The 27,254-nt window shown below is 60.2% G+C and overlaps 2 protein-coding genes across 4 annotated transcripts; one reads left to right on the top strand and one right to left on the bottom strand.

Annotated features, from left to right (window-relative positions):
* C18H19orf25 (chromosome 18 C19orf25 homolog) lies at nt 1-3,551 on the top strand. Its single transcript, XM_033133800.1, has 3 exons — nt 1-512; nt 701-832; nt 2,603-3,551. The coding sequence occupies exons 2-3, from the start codon at nt 703-705 to the stop codon at nt 2,827-2,829; spliced, it is 357 nt and encodes a 118-aa protein (XP_032989691.1). The 5' UTR covers nt 1-512; nt 701-702; the 3' UTR covers nt 2,830-3,551.
* Nucleotides 3,552-27,045, bottom strand: APC2 (APC regulator of WNT signaling pathway 2). 3 transcript variants are annotated; one of them, XM_033133798.1, is made up of 15 exons: nt 26,335-27,045; nt 19,907-20,065; nt 19,655-19,745; nt 19,349-19,529; nt 18,305-18,413; nt 18,081-18,194; nt 17,208-17,285; nt 16,911-17,009; nt 16,065-16,455; nt 15,377-15,472; nt 13,923-14,062; nt 13,404-13,481; nt 13,093-13,209; nt 12,499-12,713; nt 3,552-11,587 (listed from the first exon to the last, which is right to left on the bottom strand). In XM_033133798.1, the coding sequence occupies exons 1-15, from the start codon at nt 26,386-26,388 to the stop codon at nt 6,649-6,651; spliced, it is 6,861 nt and encodes a 2,286-aa protein (XP_032989689.1). In that variant the 5' UTR covers nt 26,389-27,045; the 3' UTR covers nt 3,552-6,648. The 3 variants fall into 3 exon arrangements, with proteins under 3 accessions (XP_032989689.1, XP_032989688.1, XP_032989690.1); XM_033133797.1 differs by having other exon boundaries at nt 18,081-18,197; XM_033133799.1 differs by lacking the exon at nt 26,335-27,045 and adding an exon at nt 22,829-23,087 and having other exon boundaries at nt 18,081-18,197.
* Between the last annotated feature and the right edge of the window lie 209 nt (nt 27,046-27,254).

The raw sequence follows: 27,254 nt of genomic DNA on the forward strand, positions 1-27,254 counted from the left end.
CGACCTTGGCCCAGATCCGACAGGCGAGATGCTGGCGTCCGTCCGGCGTCCCCGGCCACCTCGCTGGTAAATGGCGCAGCTAGCGTTCACTGAGCGCTCACTTTGCGCCCGGCCACACTGCGTGGACAGGGACTTTCTTCCCACCACAGGCACGTGGGTTGGAGGCTGTGTTCCCCTTTTGCAGAAAACTGGGCGTCGGATGCTTTGTTCCACAGCGAGGGAAGCAGGGAGTGGATCCCGCGCCCACCCCTTGAACTTCCAGGCCGGTCGCACTAGGGGAGTGGGGGGGCCGAGGTGGCGTCCTTCCTGGTTTTGGTCCAGTCGCAGCGCCTCCCGGATCGCACCCGGTCGCCGGGCGCGGCCTCTTTAAGAGGAGGTGTGGCCTCGCGGTAAGGCCGGGCGGGAGAAGGAGGGAGCCGGACGTTACGCCAAGGCCTGGGGGCGGAGCCGTGCTTCGACCAGAAGCGGAAGTAGCTGAGCTGAGGTGCCCTTAGCCCGAGACTTGCACCCAGGTGAGGCGGCTGCGGCGCTAGGTGCTTCAGCGGGGAAACTGAGGCGGAGGTGGAGCCGGATGCTGAAGGGCGAGTCCCGAGGGGCGGGGCAGGGCGGATGTGTAGAAGTTCGCTGGGCGAGAGGAATGGCCCAGGCAAGGGCCGAGCGGTGGACGTCCTTGTTAACTCTTCCCTTCTTCCGCCTGTAGAGATGGGCTCCAAGGCCAAGAAGCGTGTGGTGCTGCCCACCCGCCCGGCGCCCCCCACGGTGGAGCAGATCCTGGAGGACGTGCGGGGGGCGTCCGCCGAGGACCCCGTCTTCACCGCGCTGGCCCCAGAAGGTAGGGCGAACCCAGGACGGGCAGGGGAGAGGCCGCCCCGAGACCCCAGCAGCAAGGGGTGGGTGAGCACACCCCAGCTCAGCCTCGAGTAGCAGTTCCGGTGAAACCCTGGGATTCAGAGCATAGACTGGTACGATCCTCATCCTCTCTGAGCCCCCTCCTCACATGTAAAGTGGGGCGCATCTTCAGAGGGGCATCTAGGGCCCTCTGCCCCCAAAGACAGCCCGCCCCCAGATCTGCCCACTGCCTTTTCTTGTAAGGCCAGGAAGCTAAGAATGGATTCTATGTTTCTTAATTCCGGTGGGGAGACTATTTCTTCACAAGTAGAAATGGTATTAAATTCAAATTTCAGTGTCCAGAAGGTTGTTTTGGGGCATAGCCACAGCCACTCGTGGATGTGTGGACTTGGCTGCTTTCAGGACCTAGTGGCAGGTTTGAGTAGGTGGGACAGTCTGAATGGACCTGCAAAGCCAAAATTGTTTATTGTCTGGCCTTTTGTGGAAAAAGCTGGTCAATCCGTCATGCAGAAGATGGAAGCAGGTCAGTGACTAATGGCTTTGGCCTACATTGTTAGGTGACTTTTGTGTCCTGGTGGATGAGATTTGCTTTCATTCAACAGACTTTTATTAAGACTCTCTGATATGCCAGGTTGTGTTCTAAGCACTGGGGTGAAGAGGTGAACCAAAGAGATGACAGTGCTGCCCTGGGGCCATTCTAGAGGACCTGAGACAGTAAACATGAGTCTTGTGGGTAATAGGAGGTGAGAAACGCTGTGGGAAACATTTTTTTTCCTAGTGGTGTCTTACTCTGTTCCGCCATCTTGAATGAATCCTTCAATTGGGAAACATTTTTTTAAATTAAGTAATAGTAGAAAATGCAGTTGTTTGCTCCATGTAGCCACATTTCAAGTGCTCAGGAGGCACTCGTGGCTGCTGTATTGGACAGTTCAGAGAGAGGACTTTTCCATCACTGGAATGTTCTGTTGGACAGGCAGCCCAAGGAACAGAAGCTGCAGTTATCTATGGCCTGGGTCATCTGAGACTGCTTGAGCCCCAGCTGCAGAATCATGGGCAGGTCCGCCAGCATTCACAGGGGAGGGAAACGTAGGCATGGGCCATGCTGGGGCCCACTCAAGGAAGAAGGCCTGTTCCTGCTGGCCGGTGTGGTCATCTAGGGCCATACTTGGCCTCCGTGTGTGTCATCTGGCGTTTCCTGCCTCACTACTGAAAAAGTGACTGTTAGTCAAATAGCAGAGTTTCCAGGGCCCGTGTCAGCTGCCCAGCCTGCTGGGGTGTGGCTGCAGACAGCTGCAGAGTGGGGAAGGCCACATTATCCCTGTTCACGCACAGGACCAGGCAGAGTGGACAGGACCTGGACATGCCTTCCATGTCCAGGGTGACCCTGCAGCTGTGCTTTTTCTGCCTTGCTACCCCTACGCCACCTCCCTTTGCTTGTCACACTGTTGTTAGGGCGTGGGATCATCAGGAGATACGTGTCCACAGGTGCCTTTGCAGCTTCCTGACCATGAGTGCTGGATTTTGCGAGGTTGTATGGCCACCGGACAGGTTTTTGGTGGACGGGAGGTTACGTCTCAGGCTTTGAGAGCAGGGACCATTCTGGGGTCAGCACCCTTTACAGAAGCGGGTGTCTGCCTTCAGGCAAGGTCTCTTCTGTGACCTCTCTGTCCCCTCCAGTCTCATGCTTTGTAGGGGGATGAACTGAGTCTTCTCCTGGCGCCTCCCTGACCAGCGACCTGTGTCTTGTCCCCAGACTCTCCAGGCCCCTCCGGGAGGGCTGAGAACCCTGAGGACCAGCAGGAGCAGCTCTACCAGCAGAGCCGGGCCTACATGGCTGCCAACCAGCGGCTACAGCAGGCGGGTGATGAGCTAAGACAGAGGTGTGAGGACCTGCGACGAGCTGGCCAGGAGCTGGAGCAGGACATTGGCCAGGTGAAGCGGGTGGTACTGCCGGGAGCCGCAGCCGCCTCCTTGGGCTGACCTGGTCCTTGGGCTCACCTGAGCACATGGCCCCCCCAGGCAGGGCACCCATGGCCCACTGGAACTTTTGGTCCTACCCATACACCTAGCCTGGCACACCTCAGATGTGGACCCTGTCCCAGAAGCCTATTCTGGGCTCTCTGTTCTGTGGCCTAGGGACCCCAGGGGACAGAGCCTGCTGTGTGTGGTTTCAGCAGGGGCAGTGTTGCCTCAGTTGTCTGCCTGAGGGTTGGGTCAGGCCTTGTGGATGCTGCTCAACCCTGGGCTGCTCTCCTAGGGCCCGATCGCCGTCAGCCCAGACTGGACTTGGTGTGGGGCCCCAGCACCCTTCCTTCCTTTCCTTCCTCTGGTGACTCTGCTTCACTGACCCATTAGACTGAGCCTGTCTCTTTCTGAACTACAGCACCCCCGAGGTTACAGAAGAGGATAGGGGTTCTTTCCCCTGGTGCCCCTGGCCATGTGAGGAGCGATTGACCAGCAGGGCCCAGATCTGAAATGGGGCCTCCAGTGCCCCCCAATCACCCCAATCTGAGGTGTGGGCGCTTCCCAGGGCAGCACTTGTCTATCTGGTTCATTGTCAGGGTACAGGACCAACCTGTTGGCTATGGGATCCATCAGATGTGGGTGCTGGCCTGAGCTTCCATGATAAGACGAGCTAGTCAGTCCCCCGTCCTGAGCTTTCATCCGGCCACTTCCATCCTGGCAGACCAGGCCCATCATAAGTGTCCCCATTGAGTTCCTGCTGAAATCTCTGCTGCCACTGGCAACCTGGGTGATGAGCCACTCCTTTGCAGGGGTCCCAGGAGCTCAGGGTAGCGCTGGGACCCACAGGCAGGGCCCTGACATGGGTGACCCCAGCATCCCAGGAAGGGTTTCTCTTGCCCCTTAAGGAGTACCTGCTAAAGCCTGACAGACCCCTGAAACCCGTGGGGGCATGGGCATTCAGAAAATGTCGGCAGTTAGGGCAGTGGACAGTGAGGCTCCCTGTCCAGGGACCTTCGGCCCGCCTGCTTATGTCTCGAAGATGATCTTCTGTGCACCCTCCAGAGTGCACCCAGGATCAGGTGGAGATACTTCGGCTACCTTTCCCTGCACTCTCGCCCATCCTGAGTGCTTTCCCTGCACAAATCCTACAGTCTGGCTCTGCCTCCCTGGGCGGGCGACCTGGCTGGAAAACCCCCAAAGTCCTCCCGCCCCAAATCCTCACCCATTTGGAAACAACTGCATGGAACGTGATTCAACAGCTCCATTTATTAAAGGTGCGCATAAGATGCCTGGTTCCGCGCCTTCCTTTCGCCAGACGATGGCTTTAGGTTGAGTGAGGGGAGACAGGGCTGTACGTATTTACACGTGTTCTGTAACACTGCAGGGACCCAGGGCAGAGATGTAGCAGAGACGTAGGGGGATGGAGGGGCACGGACCAAGACAACCAAGCTTGGGCTAGGTGACAGACGGGGGCAGAAGGGGTGAGGTAATGCTGCACTGTGGGTGCATTGCCCCGAATTCAGCACCCAGCTGGTGGTGGGGTCCCGAGGTTACGGGTAGGGGATGCTCCAAGGCAGATAGGGTCTCCTCAGCGTGGCCAGGTGGCCGAGCAGCCCCAAGGGGATAAAGCCTTCATGGGAGACATCCTTTGGGTCCTAAGACTTTCCTCCTCCAGCTCTGGTCTGAAACCAGTTGTCTAGAAAACCACTGCGCCTCAGGGCTCAGGGCCCCCACCATCCTGTCCGGCCAGGTTGTAAGGTGTGGCTATGCTCCCACCACAGAAGGACAGCGAAGGCAAAAGTGGCCACCGGACGTAGACGGGGCATGAGCTCCCTGCACGCTGGCTGAGGTGGGAACTGCCCTCTTCTCAGGCTGGGCCGGACAAGGGGCTGGCAGAGGGAGTGGCCTTATCCCCCAGTCACGGCAGACACTGTGTTTGCTGGAGAGGTAGCTCTGGGAGTTCTCCCCATGGCCTACATGGGGAAACTGAGGCACAGGGCGTTGAGAGCACCACCCAGGATCTCACAGTGCATGGGTGTGCCCACCCCAGGTCCCACCAGCCCAGATCCCCTATGGCTGGGTGAGCTGGGGTGGGTCTGTGCCGCTTCCTCTTCTGCCAGGTCACCTCGGGGGGAGGCTGGCCGGGGGCGAGCGTGAGAGTGGACGTCTGATAGCGCCTGCATCCAAAAAGTTGAGACCACTCAATCCCGTCCCTTCAGGCTACAGATGACGGCAGGGACCCGTGGTCTCTGAGACATCTGAGACCCCCCTGTGTGTTCCGAGGGGTCAGCTGTGGGCGTGTGCAATGCCCTGCCTGTCATCGCCACCATCTGCTGCGTGCCGGCTTGTCGTGGGAAGTTTGGTCACAGGAGGAGCATTCAGTGCACCCAGCCATTTCTGTCCTCCCTGTGGCATCTATGCTTCAGGACAGGACATTCCGGGATTTGTAATGCAATGTGACACAGATGTGTTTGCAGCACCGCCGCGGTGTCTGTGGGTGGTAGGGTCAGCATGGCCCACAGGCCCTGGAGTTGAGGGTGGTCCCGCTGTAGGAAACACTTCTGCTCCCGGGTCAGCTCCTTCCGTGGGTGGGGATGGGACTCCTGTACTTCCACCTGACTTTCAACCCCGCTTCCCCTCCTCTCAGAGAAGAGACTTAAAGTCATGGAGTTCTCATTGGGTCGTTAGTCTCCCCAAACAGCATCTGCTCCCCGGCTCCTTGGAGCAGCTCTCTGCAGGGCAGTTGTAATAGCAGCTCCTTCCCAGAGCAGGAAAAAGGTCACTGGCTCTTTCTGCAGGAAGGCGCGCTTCCTCGAGGTCCCTGAGCAGGGACCCCAGCAGCCTCCCAGGCCCACACTGGCAGGAGTGAGGGGAGGACGTGAGGCCTCCCAGGCTCCCTTTGCCCTCCGTCTCTCCACCTGCTCTGACATCAACACTAGCAGCTTGGCTGGCTAGGCCGTGGTCCTAGGGCTCTAGGCCCTGTATCTCCTCCAGAGGCCCGAAGCCAGCTCCACCCCAGTCCCTGCAGTTGTGCCGTCTGGTACATCCAGGGCTTCGTTGTCGCCAAACTGAATCGATGCCACTGTGACTCTCATCCTCCTTCCCACAGCATCTGTCCCACCACAGCTGGTCCTGACTCCACCCCCCTCCCTGGTCCCCTTTTCCCCTTCCTCCTCTGCTGGCAACCAGCACCCCTTCAGCCAGGAGAGGGCACATGGTTGGACCCGCATCACCCAGGCCAGCCTGCCTTCGCCCTCCTCTGCTCCTTCTAGGCAGTTCTGACAACACCCCCTCTGTCCACCAGCCCGAGGCTCCCTGAATGTCACTGTCAGGTGAGGAGGGGATGCCGTCTCTGCAGGGCTCAGCCACACGTCGCTGCTGGGGCTGAGAATACAAACAAACCTGCAGAGTCCTCATTAACAAATGCCCGGCGGCTGCCATCATTACAGGCTTTGTCCCCGGGCCGTGGATGCTGCCGTGGGCCCAGCTGGCGGGCACTAGATGGCGCCATGCTCCGCAGCCCGTCTGCCACCTCGGGAAGGCGTGGTTACCTTCCCTGGCTCCCACTCCTGCTGAGGCCCCGGGCCCAACGGGGCTGCGGTCTGGGAGGGTGGTTTCTCTATGTGGGCCAAGCATGGACTTGAAGTCCAGCCCGAGGCCCCTTTCCTCCCTGAGGCCCTGCGGCACAGAAGCAAGCGTGAGATGTGAGGCCACTCGGGCTGGGATGGGGCTCCGTGGGTAGGGCCCCAGGTAGGCAGGTAGGTCCCAGACCACCCTGGGGCAACCTGGTGGCCCTCCACCAGAGACAGTGTCCCGGAAGACTGGTTCAGGACACTATTCCAGAAGGTCAGCAGGGGCAGGGGCTTTCTGCACAGCTGAGTCGGTGGATGCCACCATGGGGCTGGGCACGTAGTTGAAGGGTGGGACTCGGGCAGAACGGCTGGGGGAGCCGTGCCGGCTGGCGGGGAAGCCCCCGACAGCTACCCCCAGGCTCTCATGGACGAAGGGGGTGGGGGCAGGCGACTTGGCAGGGCCTGGCCCATCCACGTCGCTGCCAAGGAGGGATGCTGGGCCGCTGGCTGGGGCCTGGGGGAGTGGCCTGCTCTCCAGGCTGGGAGACGTGCTGGAGTTGGTCTTGGTGGCAGCAAAGTCCTCTGTCTGGACCACAGCATCACTGGTTTGGCGCTGTGGGGGTCCGCCTTGGCTCTCCTCGGGTGAGGTGCCCACTAGCGGCAGGGCGGTGGCGGGCAGCGTGCTCCGCAGGATGTGTGGCACATCCTCGTCCCGGATACGACGCCATGTGGTGCCTGGTGCAGCCACCCTGGGCAGGGGCTGGGCCTCCCCATCGCTGCTGCGGCGGGCAGCATCGGCCACGTGCCCTTGGGCGGCACCTTCAGGCCTGCGGGCCACACTGATGTGGGGCAGAGAGGCGTAGCGCTTGACTGTCTCAGGCCGGGCAGCCTGCATGCGAACGGGCAGGCGGGATGGGCTCTCGGAACTAGTGCGCCGTGGTGGCCGCTGGCTGGGGGCCGGCCGGGCCGTTGGGGTCTGACGGGGGGACAGGGACGGCTGGGACGGGGAGGGCCGGGGTACCACACGCAGTTCATCACAGCGGGAGGAGCAGAGAAAGACAGTGGGCAGGGCAGACCGGCTGCTGCAGGGTGAGCCGCCCTGGGAGGTGGAGGTGGCCTGGGCCGTGGACAGTTCCGACCGGCGTGTGCGCAGCAAGCCAGGCGACTCCTTGATGAAGGTCAGCTGGCGCCGAAAGCCCGAGCGCTCAGAGGACTCGCTGCCGCTGGAACGGGCTGAAGCTGTGCGTACCAGGCCCAGGCGGCCCCCCCGGGCACCCAGGCTCCCCTCGGCCCCTGCCCGGCCCCTGGTGCCTGGCTGTGGGGTTGCCCTGGCCAAGGGTGGTGGCACCCTCCCTGCCGGCTTCTGCATGAAGGGGATCCGCACAGGTGACTTCTGTGTCTTGTGCTGCCTGGCCAGTAGGGCCCGCGTGGGCGTCTTGGGCACCGGTGAGGCCCCAGGGCCGGGCAGGGGCCCCGCAGCCTGGGCTGCCAGGGGCGACCTCCTGGGCAGGGTCTGGGAGGTGAGGGAGGTCTGGGAGGAGCTGGATGAGGGGGTCTTGGTGAGGCGAGCAGGTGGTGTGGCACTCCTCTGGGGGGAACTCAGGGCAGTTAGCTCTGAGATCTTGCTGGGCCGGTGCAGGCTTCGAGACCTTTGCTGCCCGGGGCCAGGGGCTCTGATGGGGGCTGCTAGCTGCTCGGGGCTTGGGGGTCCCATCTTCCTGGGTGCAGTGTGGGGGCCGGGACCACCTCTGGGCTGGGCCCGCCTGGCTGGGCTTGGCATGTAAATTACCGTCCTTCCTCGGAGCACGGCCGGCACCCCAGACGCAGTCTTCTGAGCACCACGCAGTTTCCCAGGGCTGCAGGACAAGCGGGGGCCGCCGCTGTGCTGGGCCAGGTTCGCCTGTTTCTCTAGCTTTGTGGCACTGCCTGCCTGGCCCTCCAACTGGGGCTGCTGCCCTTTCCTGTGCAGGGAGGGCTGCAGGGTGGAGCCCACCGACAGCCCCGACACAAAGGACAGGATGGAGTCAGACTCGGATGAGGCCTCACAGGTGGCTGCCGCCGCTGCCGCCTGGTGAAGCCAGGTGACAATGGAGTTTGCGCCTTCCTGGATGGCACGCCACTCGACGCTGTCCAGGTCTGAGGCATGGTCTGACCCCACTGCCTCCTCACCAGGCTCCCGGGGCCCCTGTGCTGGCCGCTCACCTGGCCGGGCAGCTCGGGGCTTGCGACGCCGTGGGCCTGAAGCCTGGAGCCGGTGCCTGGGTATAGCTGAGCCTAGGCAGCGCCGCAACAGGTCTGCCTGGGCCCGCGGGCTGGGTGAGCCATCATGCCCGCCTCTGGGGCCTGGGGCCTTGGTGACCACGGGCTCAGGCTCACTGAGGGAACTGGCAGAGGAGCTCAGGGAGTAGCATGGCGGCGTCTCATCAGCGATGAGGCTGGGCTGGGCCTGGGCAGGTGGTGTGGCGTTTGGTGTGCCCTGTGACTCCTTCCTGCCAGTCGGGCACTCCTTTCTAACTGCCCGGGGGATAGCAGAGGCCCGCCGGGAAGGTGTCAGCACTGCTGCCCCAGCTGGCTCCTCGTCTGAGTCGTCACCGCAGAAGCAGTATACGGCCTCTTCGGTGGGCGTCGTGAGGCACAGGGACTGCAGCGCCCCTTCCCCGCGCATCTGGCGCATCTGGCCTGTGCGGGGACCGTCCCTGTCCGCTCCAGCACTCGGGGTCCTGCGGAGGGGCAGCTCCAGCCCTGCCCGGCTCCTGCCTGACCCCCAGGCCAGCTCTGTGCTCTGACCCACACCCTCATGCCTGTGCCTGTGCCCAGTGGCCTGCCTGGCAGGGGCCACACGGCCTGCAGGCTTCTGCCCATCTGCATGCCCACCAGGTGGGTCCCTAGGAGGTCCCTGCAGCGTCTCGTCACTGAGCGAGGCCGCACTGGAGAAGTTGACTGGTGTGCCCTCGGCCGAATCAGTGCACGAGTCATCCTCCTGGGCTGGAGTGGGCACCAGCATGTAGACAGGTACGGGCAGTGCGTGGCGGCTGGGCACTCGTGCTGAGGCCACCTTGCGGAGCCGGGCGGGCACAGCTGCGCCCAGACACTCCCGCAGCAGCTCCAGCTCCTGGTCAGCAGCAGGTGGCCCCTCCCAGCGGCCACTGGCCTCATCCCGCCGGCGGTGCCCAGCGAAGTGCAGGCTGTGGCCGCTGCCACCGCTGAGCTCAGGGCAGGCAGGAGGCAGCAGCCGCAGCTCCACGTCCTTCTGCACGTAGTGCTCATGCAGGGCCAGTGCGCTGAGGCTGGAGGCGCAGGAGAAGTTCTCGTCTGGCTTCTCCACAGTGAAGCGCACACTGCCAGCGTCCAGCTCGGAAGGTAGCCGGCAGCGCTCCCGGCAGTCGGCGATGTCCAGGAAGCGCTTCACGTAACTCTCCCATTGCAGGCTGAACTGGGTGGTGTCACGCTCGCCAGGTGGCACAGGGACCAGTGGTGGCGTCTTACTGCGGCTTGGCGGCATGGTCTGCCCGGGGCTGTCAGGCAGCTCGCTGGGGCTGACTGTGCCGCTGCCCAGCCCACTGCATGGGTCACTGGGGATGGAGCTGGCGATGGACGGGCTCTCAAAGCTGCCCAGCGAGCTCACAGAGCTACAGCGGCTCAGCACCAGGGGTGTCTCCTGCACGCAGTTCTCCGAGGAGCTAGATGGCGTGGCATCCCCCACCCCCAAGCCCCGGCCCTGCGGGGATGCTGGGATGGCCATGGGTAGGGAGGTAGCCCCTGGCCCGTGCCAGGCCCCGTCCAGTTCCACATCGCTGGTGCCTGCCTCCTCCAGTTCCTCCAGGGACGAGTCACTGTCGTCCAGGTCCCCCGCCTCGCTGGGGCCAGGGTGTCCGGCTGAGGACAGCGAGGACAGGGAGCTGCAACGGGACAAGCAGAGTGGTGCCGCCTCAGCCACCAGCTTCTCTGGCACTTTGCTCTGGCCCTCTGTGGGCAGCCAAGCCTGCTTCCGAGCCCCAGAGGCCAGGGGCGCCCCACCCACCCTGGCCATGCCCTCAAGCAGTGGCACATGCTGGTAGGTGGGCGACAGCTTGATGGTGCGCACTCGGGTGTCAGTGGCCGTGGCGTGCCGGGCTGCTGGCTCAGCCCGGCCACCCGGCAGGTTGAGGTCAAGCCGGCTGGGGCGTGCCTGGCTACATGGGGGTCCCTCACAGTGCTCAACCAGAGCAGCCAGTGGGCAGGGCTGCGTGTGCTCACGAGGACAGTGCCCGTCGCTGGCGCTGCCGCTGTTGAGGCTGTCATTGGAGAGGCTGGCATGGGCCGCCTTGAGCCTCAGCAGCGGATGAGCTTGGCCACCAGCCTCCCTCCGCCCACCCTCAGGCCCCCGGCAAGGTGAGCAGGACTGGGCGCGGCCCTCCCTTGGTGCCTCCTGCCCGGGGTCCCCAGAGCTGAGGCTGAAGCTGTCATCGGATGAGGTGTGCAGGGCCGAGATGTCCTCCACCAGCTGGTCGATCCGCGCCACTGCCAGTGCCAGCTTGGCCTTGGCCCTGGCTGCCACAGCTGTCTCCCCGCTGGCCTCCTTTTCTACCTCCAGGCCACCTCGGCGGGTGGGTGGGGCACGGGCCAGCGCCTGCCCCTGCAGGAAAGGGCTGCCCAGGAAGAGGGACAGCACAGCAGGGCTGGCAGGCTCGACGGTGGCGGCCACGGCAGCCAGGGAGGGCGCATCGTCGTCATCGAAGCAGCCTGAGTCTGAGGCATAGTCCTGGGCCAGCCCGTCCAGGTGCCGCAGGGGCGGCAGTGGCTTCTTGGAGGTGGCCTCGGCCTCGGCCTCGGCTAGGCCCTGCTTCTCCAGTTGGTCGAGTGCCTGGGCTAGGTGCCGTGCGTCCAGCTCGGCCTCCAGCGCCCGCTGCTTGCGCACATACAGGCTGGGTGCACAGGCGCCAGGGGAGACGGCGGTGGCTGTTGCCTGATACTTGGCAGGCCGGTGGGCCAGCAGGTTGCGCAGGGCAGCAGCACTGCCCATGGCGATCATCTTGTGCTTGGAGTGCACCAGGTTGCGCAGCATGGCCACAGCGCCCAGGTCCCACAGCAGCTCCTGGTCCCGTGGGCTGCGGGCGGACAGGTTCCAGAGCGTGCCACAGGCGTTGCTCACAATGGTCAGACTGTGCGACGTCAGGTGCTGCAGCAGCGTCTGCAGACAGTTGTGGTCCCGCAGCACCTGCCTGCGGCATGGAGGGGTGTGTCAGGCGGGGCCCCCCTCGTCCGACCGACCGACCGGGAGCGGGGTAGGGAGCAGAGTGGCCGATTTGGCAAATGAAAATAAAATGTGCCCAGGTGAGTGTGAATCTCAGAGAAAGGAGGAAATACGTGGCATATGTAAGTCTGTCCCAAATGCCGAATGGGGTATGCTTTTGCTAATGTTTTATTGGTTAAAATAAACAAGATATTTATAAAATAATACTACTGATAAATTAATAACATTTTAAAAATAAAATTTAGTATACAGGGTATCTCATTTTAGCACAACAGTAGCGTGATATTTGGGATATACTACTAAAGATAAATTTTGGTTTACAAAATACTAAGTATTATTTGTTAATTATTAGCATCATTTAATGAATAAATGTTTTACTTATTTTAATAAATAAAACTGTTAGCACAAATATATCCCATGCGATATTTGGGATAGACTTATACTAAAAGTAAATGTTATGTATTTCACTACATTAGAAACATTATTACTAATGTTACCTAGTAAATAGGAAACATTTATTTTAATAAATGACAAGTATTATTTATTAATACTATTTAGTAAATATATTAATAAAGAACAAGTATTCATCATTCATATTGTTTAGGAAATAATACATATTTTTATTTTAATAAATTAATTTAAAATTTGGATATATTTAGTATATCCCATGCAATATTCAGGATAGACTTATACTAAAAAAAAAAATCAGTCCTTGGGGACAAATCAGGCACATCCATTCACAGGAGGACAAACTGAGGCTGCCTCAGTGACAGTTCACAGCAGAGTCAGATCTACCACCCTTAGTCCCAGACTAACCTGGGAGGCCTCCTGCCCCCAGCGCCCTGTGCCCGCCGTGACTGTGGGGTGGGAGGAGCTGACCTGTAGTCCTCGCGGGTGGCAATGAGGCTGGACACATTGCGCAGAATGCCGCCACCGCTCTCGATGATGGCCAGCGAATTGCTCTGGCACTTGTAGGTCAGCGTGCTCACCAGGAAGCCCAGGGCGCCATCCACCTGGCAGATGGCCGCCTTGTTCTCTGTGCTGTGTGCTGAGAGGTTCCACAGGGCACTGAGCACGCTCTTCAGGGTGGACTCCTGGGCACAGGGGTGGGAAGGTGAGAGACCAGCGGAGGGGGTGCACTAACCACCAGGCCCACCCATCGAGACATGTCAACGTCAAAAGTCTAGAAGGAAAGGCACCCCAAAAGATTTTCAAATAAGTGAAAAATAATAGGAGTAAAATCAGCCCTCACAGGATCACCGAATTGCAGGGTGGGAAGCCCCAGGCCTGTGAGGCTGGACAACCTGCTAAGCTAAGCAGTGGGTTGTTTGGCTTGATTTCCCCCAAGACGGAGAACTCACCATCTGTTTCCAGTGTCTCTGCCCTGTGGCTGGCATTAAACAGCCATGGCAGTGCCCTCTTCCTGGGGTGCGGCTACCACTCCCTCACCCCATGTGCCCACCTTATGCCCACCTTGGAGGCTCGTAGGACGCACTTCATCAGGGCGGTCATGCTGCCAACCTCTCTCAGCACCTTCTTGCTGTTGATGTCAGCCCGCCAGGACAGGTTGCGCAGGATACTGGATACCACCTGGGGCAGGGTGTAGGGCGGACAAGGTGGACCCAGGGATCCCCCCTGCCCTCAACTCCACATGTGGTGGGGCTACAGAGACTGGAGGGGACACCCATCTCACCCATGGGGGAGGGGGATCTATCGGCAGGGGCCTCAGGCAGTGGGACACTCTGCAACGCTCTCCCTGAGCTCTGCCCACCCCACCCGGCTACCTGGTGTAGCTCCTCGCTCTCGGAAGCCAGCTGGGCCACAATGGCCTCCATGCAGCCCCGCTGGGCACACAGTGTGGCCTGTAGGGTGACAGGAAAGTTACGCCATGGCGGGTGGGGCAGGAGGCATGAGGGCGACCACACCCCACCTTCTGGCTCCCCCACCACAGCACCTACTATGTGCTAGAGCTGGAGCCCCACCCCCCCATCCTCACCACCATGGTGCAGGGGGAGCAGTCACCCCGTTGCTTAGATGAGGAAATGGAGGCTGAGATAGGTGCAGACATCCTGCCTCCCCTAGCCCAGAGGCCCCACTCTCTGCAGCAGAGCAGCCAAGAGGATGGTGGCCTGGCTGACTGAGTCCAGCCACAGCCCCTCCTGTCACGGCCCTCTCTGGGCCTCAGTCCACTAGCCCGTAAATTGGGGACAACTGTCCCCACCCCTCAGGACTGTTTCAAGGAGGGGATGAAGTGGAGGGAGGCTCAGACCAGGAGGAGCACTGACCCCGCCCTCCCCGGGCACCTTGTTAGCGACATCCCCAAAGGTGAGATTGGTGAGGGTCATGCCAGCATATCTGCGCAGTGCAAGGTTGAGTGGGTCCCGGGTCATCTTGTGCATCTCGTAGTCGACCTGCAGTAACTCTGCCACGGCCTGCAGCCCACCTGCGGGGACACAGAAGGGGGCATGGTGAGGCAGGGGGCAGACGAAGCACCCTGAACGACTCCCCTGCCTTCCTCCCAGCCTTTGCCCATATTGTTCCCCTGCTTAGGTGCCCTCCTTCCATCCCACTCCCACAACTGCTTTCCTCAAGTCCATCTTCAAAGACCAACTCTGGGGACACCTCCTCCAGGCAGACTGATGCCAGGCTGTCACAATCCCCTGGATAGTCTGTGACCTCCACACCCTCTTCCTTTCAGCCTTCCACCTCCATTCACATTTTGTCCGAATGCTGGGCCTTTGCATGTGCTGTTCCCTCTGCCTAGAATGCTCTTCCCTGCTATTTGCCCAGGCTCCTGGCTCCCCTTCTGCTTCCAGCTCAAGAAGTCCCCTAACACGCAAACGAGAACTCCCACAAGACCATTAAACCTCAAGCCTCTGAGAGCAGAGCTGAGTGGTCTGTGCCTGCTGTGCCCCAGGAGCAGGGTCTGGATGGCAGGTCCTCAGGAGCTACTGATGACTGTCACACACAGTTCTTTACTCACTAGGAAAGCTAGGTTTTCACTTTACAAAGAGTCAGCGAACATGGGGGGAAATGGTCAGTGTGAATAGAAGGGAAAGAACTCAGTCCAAACACAAGATGGCCTTCCCTTCATCACTGAGCAAAGACGGCAGAGGCAATCTGCTCATTTGGGAGGCTGGACGCTTATGTGGTTTCCGGATCTGGGGTTTTATTTGGGTTGGTTGTTGCCTTCCTCATTTTTCTACGTCTTCGTACATAAATCTTCCCAGAGGATAAATTCCCAGCTAGGGGAGGAAAGACTCAAGAGGTGTGTACACTTGTGCGTGGTTGCCACATGCTACTCCCCCCCCCCCCCAAAAAAAAGGCTGTGTTGTACCATCAGGGTTGCAGACACCCATTTCTGCTCAGCTGGATCACATGATTCTGACCAAACCTTTCACTGTGTGACCATCTGCTAGGTGAGAAGTAGGATCTCATTTTGTAATAACTGGAGTAAAACTGAACACGTTGATGAGATTTTTGGCCTTGAGCGTTTCCTTTTCCCATGTTTTGATGACTTTAAGAGAAGAGGTAATGCTCCCAAACTTAAAACTTCGAAAAATCACCCCCTCCTCAACCATTCCACAGCTCTGATTCTATATATGAAGTTGGACCTCTCACCTTTGCTCTTGGCTTCCCCGCCACTTCCCTATCCTCTGAGCCCCCGGACCATTAGAACTGAAAGCCTGTCCTGAATGAGGCCCAGAAGGCTGGCTGAATGGGGGTGGGGAGCATGGATGAGGTGAGGGGCACTTACCCAGCTCATTCATAGCACGGCGGTATTCCTCATCAAAAGACAGCTTCATCACTGCACAGGTAGCCTGGCAGATCTGTGGCTCGATGGGGACCGGGGCTGTGGGCCAGGGGACCAGGTCAGAGCCCTCCCCAAAACTGCTTCTTCACCCCTAGCACCAGTCTGAGAAACGTTCTATGGTGGGTCCCGCCCCTCCCTGCCTTCTCCACCCCGCAAGCCAACTTAGACCCCAGAGCTCTGTAAACTGCTGCATGCTTGTCACCTGAGGGGTCACTCCCTGAAATGAGTAACAATGTTCCTGCCTCACCCAATGCTGGAACGGGAGATGAGGTCATGCTGGGCGATCAGGACCTTTTGCAGTGCTTTTGTTATAGATTAACTTGGTGATCAGCTGCCAAAATTAGGAATCTCAAACTCTGCACCCACGTTTCTGGTTACCCACAATCCATCCACGCATTCAGTGACTGTTTCTTGAGCTACCCTAAAACCAGGGCGGCAGTTGCTTATGGTTGTACCTTTGCCATTCTGTCATGACAAGGTTGCCATAAGGCTCTCAGCTGGCATGTGGCACAGAGAAGGTTCACAAAAGAGGCCAGTGGCCGCTGTTACTGCTAACGATGTTGCCCTGTCTCCCAGGAAGTACAGTCTCTGCACCCATTGCACCCAGGTGGCTGGCGAGGCCTCCACTCACCGCCACCAGCGCCACCTCCCTCCGGCCCGCCATCCCGGGCCTGTAGCCAATCCCAGGAGGTCTCGCAGTAGGCGCGGATCTGCTCCAGCACATGCAGGACACGCATCTCCTTGCGCGCCAGGCCCTGGTCTGGCTGGGAGAAGACGATGTTGTGCAGTGCCGCATTGGCGCGCATGCGTGCGTCCTTGGCTCCTGGCGCCCCAGGGGTCCCGTTGCGACCCCCAGCCCCAGCCTCTGTGCCGTGCAGGATCTGCAGCAGCAGCGGCAGGCAGCCTGAGCGGCGCATGGCCACACAGCTCTCGGGAGAGCTGGACATAGCGAGAAGCGTGCGGGCCGTGTCCTCCTGGTCACGCGTCGCCAGCATGGACAGCAGCCAGAAGACTACCTCCACCTGTGGGGGAGTGGGGATGGAATCAGGGTGGGGAGCCCCACCTGGTTCACCTGGCCCCAGCCATTCCACCCACCCTCCCCAGCCAGGGGTGGCCCCCACACTTTGCATCACTTGCCCTAAACATGGTGGGAATCCTGTGACTCCAGCCCAGGAGAATAGCTTTCTCACCCCTACCAGCCTCACTCTGTATGCACACACTCCTGGGGAGATGGATAGGGGGCATCAGTCACTGTGGAGATGCTACCAGCCCATGAAGGCCAAATGCCCACTACACTGGCCTCACCAGGCACTCCTAGGGGTGCCCTAGATCTAAGTCTAGAGTATCCCCAGAACACACAGGACAGGTATCCCCACCCACCTGGCCAGGCCCCAGACCACATGTTGGCCCCCAGCCTCACTGCGCCCCAGTCCAACTGGCTGCCACCTCCCCAACCTGCCTCTGGGGTGGGGCTCACCTTGCTGTTGCCCAGCTGAGGGGCACCATCCTCAGGGTGTGTGGGGACCTCAGTGTCGGGGTCCTCATCCACAGGCACCGACTTCACTGACAGCAGGGCCTGTGGGGAGAACACTAGCCCTGGGGGTTCCAGGAGCACCCCACAAAGCATCCAGGCTGCTGATTCCAGCAGAAACTTCCATGACGATGTGGTGGGGGCTCTAACTATTCCTGCACTCTGGGCGGGGCCCTCAAGGCTCCCTTTGCTGCCTGGGGCCATCACCACCCCCTAGAGCCCTGACTGCGTCCTTCTCAGTACCTGGGGCTCTGTCTGCTGCACCCGGTCCTGCGCTGACAGTAGTTCCTTGTCTATCTGCTCCAGGCGTGAAGCGCGGATCTGAGTGGGAGAAAGTTGCTTAGCAGGCTACAGCTGACCCCTCCCCCACCGCCCCAGCTTCGACCCCGCCCATTCCCTGATATAGCGCCACCTTCTGTCTAAACTGCCCTGCCCCACTCCGACTCTGACCACACCCACTCATGGATAAGGCCTTGCCCACTCTTCCAACCCCACCCCCAGATCGGACTCGATCTACTTTATGGTGTGGCCATACCCACTTGTCCAAACCCCACCCTTGGCTCTGACTCCGCCTACTGCTTGATGTGGCCCACCCACTCTAAACAGCACCCTTATATCTGACTCCAACTACATCCTGCCCCTACTCATGGTCCAACCCAACCCCTCCAGGCTCTAGCTCCACCTACCCCCCTGATTGGGCCCTATCCACTGTCCAGACCCCACCCCATCCTTTTAGCGCTACTCCCTACTTAGGACCTACTCTCTAGACCCGCCCACGCCCTTATTTGGCCCCACCTATCCTTCCAGACCCACTCCGATATGGCCCGGACCAAGTCAACGCCCTTGGCTTCTTCAGACTCAGTAATGCCCACTGTTCGCTCCAGCCTCCACTATTTTCGAACTCTGCCCTCTGATCCTTGCTCTGCCCTTAGCTCCCTCTGGCTCCACCCACAAACCGCTCTAGCTTCTGGCTCCGCCTCCTGAACTAGACCCCGCCCACAGTGCTATCTCCTGATTCGCCCATAGGCATATAACTCCCCCCACTAATCAAGACACCTCCCAAAACGATCTCTGCGCTCCGATTCGCCCACCGGCGCTGGGCGAATCTGCGCCCACCTGCGCCCGCTGCACCATCTCGTCCGAGGTCCCGAAGCGCTCCTCCATCAGCGAACGAATGTGCTGGGCCTCGAACTCCAGCTGCTGCCGGATTAGGTCCATCTGCATGGAGAACTGCTGGGAAGAGCGGGCAGGGCACCGTGAGAGTGCGCCCAGGCCAGGGGCTTCCCCGCCGCTCTCCGCTCCCGGGGCAGGGCCGACCTCACTGCACCCTGTACACTCACTGTCTCCACGTGTGGGAGCTCGTCCAGGCGCTTGGACAGGCCCTGCAGCTGCGAGTAGTACCAGAGCTTCTCCTTTTCCTCTTTCTCAATCTCATTCAACAGGAAACACCTGGGGAAGAGCAGGTAGGTGGGCCAGGGCTCACAGAGAGGGAGCCATTAATAAATGTGGTTTATTTTTATTTTTGTAGTCGCTTGTTGGGTGCTTGGTGTGTACCAAGCTTAACAGGTAACATGGCAAAGTCTTGCCCTTGATGCTTCCCTGAACTAGGGGTAGGTGGATGGGGCACAGAAAGTTAATTAAAAAGAAAAGGTAGTTCCTTTGTAAATTCTGGTCCTCAGAGGACGACTCTGAGGGGGCTATTCTGACTCTAACACGTCTCTGACACTTGCTCATCTCCCTCTAGACGACACAGAGGAGGCTTCAGGCTAAGATTGCTTCAGGCTCCAATTGCTACACCCTATGGGGAGACACTGCTACTCCTTCCCATTTTACAGAGCAGAAGTCTGAGGCTAGGAGAGGCTAAGGGACTTGCTTGAGGTCACACTGCAGCAGAGCATGGACTTAACTCTGGTCCTCTCTGGAACTGTCCTATCTGACCCCACACAAGCCAGCCAAGCTGAGCCAAGCACCCAGACCTTGCCTCCCTCTTCTGGCCCTGGGCCCAGGTTTCTTGGGCTGCAGTCCTCTCTCCACAAAGGCTGCCTTGAGCCCTTCTGGCTCCAGGCCTAACTCTGAGTTCTGGCACTGGACATGCCTGCCTTGGTGATGCCTGAGTGTCTAGGACCCCTGGGGATGTCCCCTAGGAGCCCTTCCCTCTGCCAGGAATGCTCCCCTCCTCTTTGTCCTCTAGCTGAGGTCAGCTGTGCCAGGAAAGGGAGTGGAGGAGCCACAGAAAATGGGGTGTGGGCAGGGGCAGCTGGTGAGGTTGATGGGGCTGACTCAGTGGGTGGAGCACATGCTGGTGAGCCAACCAAAGGGCAGAGACTGCTGGGGTTGGAGTATGGCTGGGGGAGGGGCTACATGACAGCTGCCAGAGGTCTCACCGTTCCCTGTCCAGTTCCTCCAGCAGCCGGATGGTGGCCCGGCTCAACTCCCCAAAGCTGTCCTTGGAGGGCCCGGAGCCATGTACTGGGCTTCCCTCAGGGGTCCGCGCAGAGGGTTCAGGGCCCAGGGCCGGGGGCTGGAACTTCAGGTTATACAGGCTGGTGATGTCCATCTGCAGGGCTGGATGATCATGGAGGAAAGGAGCAAGGTCAGCACCCCTTCCCGCCCCTCATCCTTTCAACTCCCTCTGAGGGTGGACAGGGTTTGCCCCAGTGTGTAGAGAGGCCCCCAGGCCGACCCCTCACCTTTCAGCTGCTCCAGCACCTCAGTCTTCCCCGAGGACACCAGCACTCGGGCCTCCTGTTCCAGCTTTCCCTGTAAGTGCTTCAGGACCTCCTGGATGTGGGGGCAGGACAGAGTGCTGGTTGGCATGGCCGCTGTCCTGGACTGCCTCAGGTCCAACCCCTGTGAAATGCCCCTGGCCCTGCCTGACCATCTCTGGGGTCTAGCACCCTGGTGACCCGGGCCCGTGTCCTCCACCCAGCCCCCCACCACACCTTCATGCCGGATGTCTCTGTCTCCAGCTTGGACAGGTGACTTGAGTTGTCGCGAAGTTCCTGCCTCAGGTGACTGTTCTCAGCCTTCAAGGCCTCCACCTGCCGCACCAGCTGCTCATAAGGTGCCACAGAGCTCGTCATCTTCAGCTCCTGCAGCGTCTGAGACCACAGGTCAAAGGGTTCACAGAGGCTCTGAGGAGGGGGCAACCCTGGACATAAGCCCCGGCCTTCCCACCCAACCCTGGGACTGGATCCCAGGCAGGAGAAGATGGCATGGACTGCTGCAGGCAGGATGGTGCTAGCCCAGGGAATCTGGAGGACAGACAGCATGGCAGATGGAGTGACAGACACAGGCAGGGACAACGGAAGACAAAGGCAGAGTTGTCAGACAGGTGTTCTAGCCCAAATGCCCAACTGACCGACAGACAGACCCAGATGGGCTTCCACTCTCACAGCTCCAGGATACATTGTGCTTACAGATGGCCAGAGAGTCAAAGAGATGGACAGCCAAGACCCTGACAATCTAACCCAGCAGGTGGATTGGCCAGCCCAGTGTCACCAGGCTCACAGACATAGTCACAGCCAAAGAGAGAGAGACAGACAGACAGACAGCCAAGGCCCGTTCCTGCAGCAATGCAGCTGCCCAGAGGCTGGGTGGACAGACCACCAGCTGGCCCAGCCGATGGACAATAAGAAAGTCATGAAGATTCTAAGAAATCAATGGACAGGCTGACGGTGGAGCCCTAGACTGACCCAAACCCACAACAGTCACCCTGTGAGTCTGGAACCTGGACACTCTCCAACCCAACAACCCCTTCATCAGCGGCCTGATCCAGGTGGCTACCTGGGTGAACTTGCGGCTCTGCAGTCAACCCTCTGCCGGCCCCTGCAGCCCCCAGCGCCCCATGCCCCATCCCCTGGGCTCTGCCACCTCCGTCTGCTTCTTTGTGTGTCTGGCTGTCCTTTCTCCCTCCGGCCCAGCCTCCTCCCTCTGTCCAGCTGGCAAACGCCTCCTCCCACAGCTTGGCACTCCTGCCAGGACTGCCCCCCCCCCCCACACACACACACGCCCCCCCCACCCTCTTTGTTCCCTTCCCGTCAGCACTCCCCCTCCCTCCACCTTTGTCTGAAGCGCACCAATGGCAGCCCATCCCCTCCACCAGCTCCTCTCTGGAAGCCACCTCCCCCTGCCAGCCTGAGCCCCCTAATTAGCCAGCCCTCCCCTTCTCACAGGGGGCACCTGTTCCTCCCCTCCTTCCCCCACCTGGTCACACTCATTCATTCACTTGCCCATTAATTTTCTTCTCCTCCTACTCCCAGAATTTCCCCCACCCACCCTGGGGTCACCAAGGGCACAACTGGGCCTGGAATAGGGGTGGGGGGGGCTTGGCCCCAGGTGGGGGGATGGGTCAGGCCATCCTAACCAGCTCAGGGTACCTACTACATGCCTGGCTCTGTCATCTGGTTTCCTTGTCACAGTCCTGGGTCTTTGGGGCCACAATTAGGCTGTTCCCAGAGAGAGGAACTGAGGCTGGGGGTCAGACAAAGCATAACTGGAACCCAGAGACTGCTCAGAAGTCCAGGCAGTGCTGGAGGCACACAGGACCCACCCCCACTGCAGGCCTCAGTTTGCCCATCTGAGGGGTGGGGGGAACTTAGTCTGCCAGGCCCATCTTGTGGGCTGATGTGAAGGTCAGGAGGGATGGTGGTCATAGAGCAAACACAGTCACAGGACAGAGGGGACAGTCAGAATGGGAGGTAGCAAGTCAGCTGCTTGGGGACCACAGCCTCTGCCTACCACCCCAGTATTGATCATGCCCAAGGCTCAAGTGGGTGTCCCAGGGGGGGATCAGTCCCAGGATTGTGGTAAGTTCCCTGGGGTCTGGCTGCAGCCCTATGTCCTGGCTTAGGCCACCATGCTGTGCCCAGCCAGGGGGAAGCACTGGGTGAAAAGCACAAAACCCTGCGTATCCCTTCCACTCCCCAAGCCCAGACCCTCTTCTCAAGCCCCCCCAGGCTGCCCTCGCACGACCAGATTGGGCACCTTTACTCCCCACCACCCCTGACATCCCGCAGGTCACTCCTGTGTTCTCATGAGATGGAGCTTGGCAGCAGGGCTACGCCCCAGGCTCCCACTCATTCCAGCCTGGATCCCCAACTCCACACTCTCACCAGCCCCTCAATCTCTGCCCAGATGGACCTTCCCTCCCCAAGCTCCCCACACCCCTCCTGTCAGGGCATCCTCACTGACCTCATGCACAGACAGAAGGAAGCTCTGAAAGTCAGATTCCACTCCTCCCCTGTTCCAGTAGCTGGCACGGCTCCCCATTACCCTCAACATAAGACCTAAGTCCTCTACATACCCTACTCTCTTCACCCAGGCCTCTGCACATGCTGTTCTCCTGCCTAGAGCACCTTTCCTGACTTCTGCCATTCTTCACCCTTGCTTGCAGCTTCCTCCAGGAAGCCTTCCTCAGGAGCCTGCTGGAGGCTTCTTGGGATATCTTCATCACCAAAGGAAAAACACCAATAGCTGAAGGTTTGTCTAATTGAGGAATGAATGGCCTAATTTCAGGGGAGGGACCCTTCTCTTTCCTTCAATCCAAACCCCTTCTTTATAGAGAAGGAAACTGACACCCAGAAAGATGCAGCACCACCCCCCAAGGCACACAGCAGGCCTGCCCACAGACTCTGGGAGGTTCAGGTGTTGAAGCCTCTGGCTGGGTGTGTGCGTGGGACAGGTTGCAGCGAGACAGGTGCCCACCTCCCTGGGACTCAGTTTCCCCTCTGGCCCACCCTGGAGAAACGTAGGCTCCAGAGTGTGCAGATCTGCGCGGCAGAGAGAAGGGGAGCGGGGTGGAGACCCCACTCAGAGTGGAGGCCCTGGCCCCTGCCCTCCACCCAGGGAGGCGCGCCGCTTACTTTATAGCACTCAGGCTAGGCTGGGCTGGGCTAGCAGGCGCGCCGCAATCCTGGGTCTTCCTCCCTTTGCGCAGCTTCGGGGCCCCGCCCTAGATCCTGGCCCTCCAGGGCCAGGGCGGCCGCGGGTTCCGGTACTCCGGGGTCTCGGCGGCGCGTGCAAGGGGCTCCAAAAGCGGACAAAGCCCGGTGCTGGCCTGGCTGACAGCGCCGCCGCTCAGGACGCTGGGCGAGACCACCGCGAGCAGGGGAGCATGCGAGATGCGGGATGCAGGCACCGCAGCCAATGGCTGCTCGGGAAGACGGGCTGGTGCCATGGCAACAGCCAATGGCGGCTTGGGGCGGGGACCAGCGGCGGCTGCGGGGCCTCGGGCCTCCACGCAGGTTTAGGGTCTGCGCGTGTGTGTGTGTGTGTGTGTGTTTGTGTGTGTGTGTATGGGGAGCGGGCCTGAAGCCCTCGGGTTCTCCGTGGATTAGGACCCCGTGTTCCCTACCCCATTTCTGGGTGAAACGCCTCTTAGAACCTCCCGCGGCTGGAAACGCAGAATTTGAGAGTAAAACGTCCAGTCTTGGGTGTTACATCAGAATCTTGGAGGTCTGGTGGGAAAGTCCTGTGGCAGGGGCAAGGGCCGGGTCAGTCCCCTCCTATGGGGTCGGGCCCGGCCTTGTGCAGATGGGTCAGGGTGGAACACGGTGTGGGATCCAGGCTGTACGCCTCCCCTCCAGGCTCCTGGCTTGAGAGGGGCAGCATGGAGGATGGGCAGGCACTCTAGGGAGCAACTGGGACCCTGCATTTCTCCTCATTTCTCCTGTCTCCCTGACAGAAGTCAGTTCCTACGTGGGCATCTGCGGAACTGTGTCTCCTCCCACATTCCTGGTTTCTCAATCTCTGTCTCCCTGTGTCTCCGTCACTCATCGCACCCCTAATTCACCCTCACAGAAGGGAAGCCAGAGGAGGGAGGGGCCTGGGGTCCCAGGAGTACCCATCCCCAGCTGTCTCACATCCTCAAGGGGTCCCTGGAGGCCACTTGGGGGTTTAACACCCAGGATGGTAACCTTCAGCTGAGGCCCAGTCCTTCCTGCTGCTGATATTTGCACAGCCCAAAGGACAGAGAAGGCGGTGCTGGGGCCAGGAGACACAGATTTGGGTCTTTTCCCAGCTTGGGGGGCTGGGGCAAATTGTTCACCTTACAACCCTCACTGTCCCCCTCTGTCAAATGGGGAGGCAGCTGCAGCCTTTGCAGGGACTTGTGCCAGGGACAACAGGAGGGGCAGGACCATGCTGTTTCCTGTTGGGTTGACTGCAGGAGGCCCCATGTGCCTGTCCTGGGCCAACAATGCTGGGGGCCCCAGAGGACTCAGGCCTGACTGTCCCAGAGCCTCCAGAGCTGGACACAGCTGTCCCCAGCCTGTGGGGTCAGGGAAGCACTGCAGTGGGCAGAGGAACTCTTATTGGAGGCTGGGAAGTCTGCACTGAGAAGGGGGCACCAGTGCTGGGCCTCTTTAGGATGAATAGGAGTTGGCCACGGGATCAGGGAGAGAGAAGGCATTCCAGGCTGAGCGAACAGCATGTGCAATGCCTGGAGCTGTGAAAGATTAGCAGCCAGTCAGGGAATATTGGCTTCTGGTGGGGCCAAGGAGTACAGCAGGTGGTGCGGCTGTCCTAGGGGAGTTATGAGGGGTTTAGAGTCAGGCAAACTGAGCAAAGTTGGAATGGGGGTGTGGAAAGGCAGAGCCCAGGAGTCTGCCTTGACTTCCCTGTGTGACCTTGGACATGTCTCTCTCTGGTTGCAGTTTCCCATTTTGTTCACTGGGAGGTGGGTTGGAGAATCCCTGCCCCCACATCCCATGGAACTAAGTCTTACTTCCCCCACCTAGTCTCAGATGTCACAGTCAGAACCGTAGAGCTGGCAGGGGCTTGGGGGAGGTGTCCAATGTCCAGTTCTGTCCTCATACATCTGGGGAAACTGGAATTCAGGCCAGGGAACACGTTGCTTGAGTTCACTCAGTCCAACCAGGCCCTTGGCCGCCCTCCCTCACCCATTTGGGTGTGGCTGGGGCTTGAAAGGCTGAGGGCACATGGGGGCTAAGACCTCAAGGCTTGCAGACCCCTTGTCTGGAAGATCACATCCCAGACACTCCCCCAAATCCTTGACCCTATAAATCTTTGAGCAGTCAGGCTCAGGCATCACTGAAAATTCTAGAACCACAAAAACATCAAGAACCCGACAATCTCCCAAGACCCCAGGCCCAATCTTGAGGGGCTGAGATACACCCCCATTGCATAGGGCTCAAGCCTAGCTAGGGCGCCTTCTCCCAGCGCCCTCCAAACATCGGCAGGGTTCTCGCAAAGAAAGTTTGATCATGAGGCTCGCTTCTTCCTGTCCTGAGACCTCCTACCCCAGCACGTGACCTGCCACACAACAGGGTCACTCATGGAGTGTCTTTGGACTTTCTGAGCCTGACCGCGGGCATCTCTTGATGTCCTATCCTTCCCCACCGAACCTCTCCACTGTGCCAGGGGCTGGGGACAGAACCAAGAGCGTCCCTCACTCAAGTCGGAGCTGGGCAGGGGAGGAGGGAAGCAGGAACGCACCAGGTTGTCATGCGACCACAGGTGGAGCAAGGACTGGGTGACCAGGCAAGGCCCGGACAGATGAGGAAAGACTGCCGCTGGAGGTGGGGGTAGGGTGAGGCCGGCTGGTTCAGACCGCGCCCCCGAACCCTGACCCGAGGTGGGTCGCTTGACCAGGGTCCTGGGCCTCAATTTCCCCGGGCGGGGGGAGGTTGGGAGCGCGGCCCCGTCAGCACCGCGGACAGCTCCCTCCAGACTGGAAACGGTATCCTCTGAGGTCGCGTCCTCCCAGAGCACGCTGGCTCCGGCCCCTGCTCGGGGCGTGACCTTGGGCTCCCCGCTGTACCCCCAGCCTCAGTTTCTTCTTAAACAGGGGATGTTATAGCTCCAGGATTCATAACGACTATAGAGGCCGGCAAAGTGCGCGGGACCCGATAAGATGGATATTATTATGAAGCACATCAGCGTCAGCGAACGTCGGAGTCGGCCCTACGCTCAGTGCCCAGAAGGGGAAAGTAAGGCCCAGAGAGGCGCAGGGCGTGGCTCGGACCACCGCCCGAAGCATGTGCGGGGCGCAACCTTGGCACAGCCCGTTCCCGTTGCAGCCCCCACCGCCCCGGGTAGACTCCATGTGGGCGCAATAGGTCGGGGCCAAGGGCTGGGCACCGCGAGGCCGCGCTTGCGCAGACCGGAGGGAGGGGGTCGCTGCGGCGCCGGTGAGGGGCTCCCAGCCCTGCCAACAGCCTGAGGCAATTTCCCTGGCAACGGTCTCCACGGCGACAGCGTGAGACCCCCAAACCCTTCAAGCTTGCGTGAGAGTGTTTGTGCGCCCACCCCCCCCCCCCCCCGCCGCCTGGACCACGGTCCCCATGGTCCGAACTCCCCAGCCCAGGGCCGAACCCCTCCCCCCGCGGCAGAGCCCCCAGTGCCCTACCTGGTCCCCGAAAAAGGCTGAGTGCAGCAGGCTCAGCAGCCCCAGGAGCCCCATGGAGCCGCGGCCGCCTAGGACCAGCCTGCGCCCAGCCTTCGGCCGTGGGGGTGGGGAGGCGGAGGTGGGGGCTCCCGGGACACCCTGCGCCTGCGCGGAGGGTGGCGGGGAGGGTCACTCAGCAGGCCAGAGTCGAGACTCCTTCCGGAAGGGGGTGAATGAGAGAACCTGGGGGACCGCGCAGGGGCTGAAGGAGGGAGTCTCATGGGACTGATGACCCGGGAGGGGTGGCGCAAGGAGATCCAGAGGGGGATGTGGGGGGCGTGTAAGCAGAGGAAGAGGTTCAGGAGTCCGACGGGGTTGAAGAACCTAGAGAAGTGGGAAGGCTCCCGTGGGTGCGGAGGAAGAGCAGGGAGGGGCTTCCACGGGTGCTGGTGAAGGGTCCGAGGTGAGCAAGTGGGATCTCCGGGAGGAGGGGTCCCTCGGGGAATGGAGATCTCGGAAGACGGAAGGAGGTGCCGCCCTGCGGCAGCAGTCAGCTGCCAGTTTGGACAGTGTCCTGCAGAAGCCCGGGCACCTCTTCCTAACCCGCCCAGGCCTGGGCTGCGCGCTCAGTTCATTAGTCATTTAGCAAACGTTGGCTGCGCCCCTGCTGTTTGCCGGGCTTTGAGCTGGTGCTGGGTATGGAGGGGACTGATAGGGCGACAACACACCTAAACACTTATTCAGTCATTCATTTAATAAACATTTATTAAGCACCCTCTATGTGCTGGGCCCTGTGTAATGAACAAAACAGTCAAAACCGGTGCGCGTGGGAAACTGACATTGAGGGGAAGGATCGACAGCCGACAGAGGACAACGTGTTCACTGTCGGTGAGCGCAGAGGAGACAGCAGGGAGGTGGGGACATGGTGGATGCCTGGAAGG

The sequence above is a fragment of the Rhinolophus ferrumequinum genome, chromosome 18 (assembly GCF_004115265.2).
Source record: "Rhinolophus ferrumequinum isolate MPI-CBG mRhiFer1 chromosome 18, mRhiFer1_v1.p, whole genome shotgun sequence".
Lineage (NCBI taxonomy): Eukaryota > Metazoa > Chordata > Mammalia > Chiroptera > Rhinolophidae > Rhinolophus > Rhinolophus ferrumequinum.

Coding starts and splice junctions, on each gene's coding strand:
- C18H19orf25 (XM_033133800.1), top strand. CDS start 703: ATGGGCTCCAAGGCCAAGAAGCGTGTGGTGCTGCCCACCCGCCCGGCG. Junction 833..2,602: donor CACCGCGCTGGCCCCAGAAG/GTAGGGCGAACC, acceptor TCTTGTCCCCAG/ACTCTCCAGGCCCCTCCGGG.
- APC2 (XM_033133797.1), bottom strand. CDS start 26,388: ATGGGGCTCCTGGGGCTGCTGAGCCTGCTGCACTCAGCCTTTTTCGGG. Junction 15,473..16,064: donor GGGAGGTGGCGCTGGTGGCG/GTGAGTGGAGGC, acceptor CCTGGCCCACAG/CCCCGGTCCCCATCGAGCCA. Junction 11,588..12,498: donor GCCACCCGCGAGGACTACAG/GTCAGCTCCTCC, acceptor TCCATGCCGCAG/GCAGGTGCTGCGGGACCACA.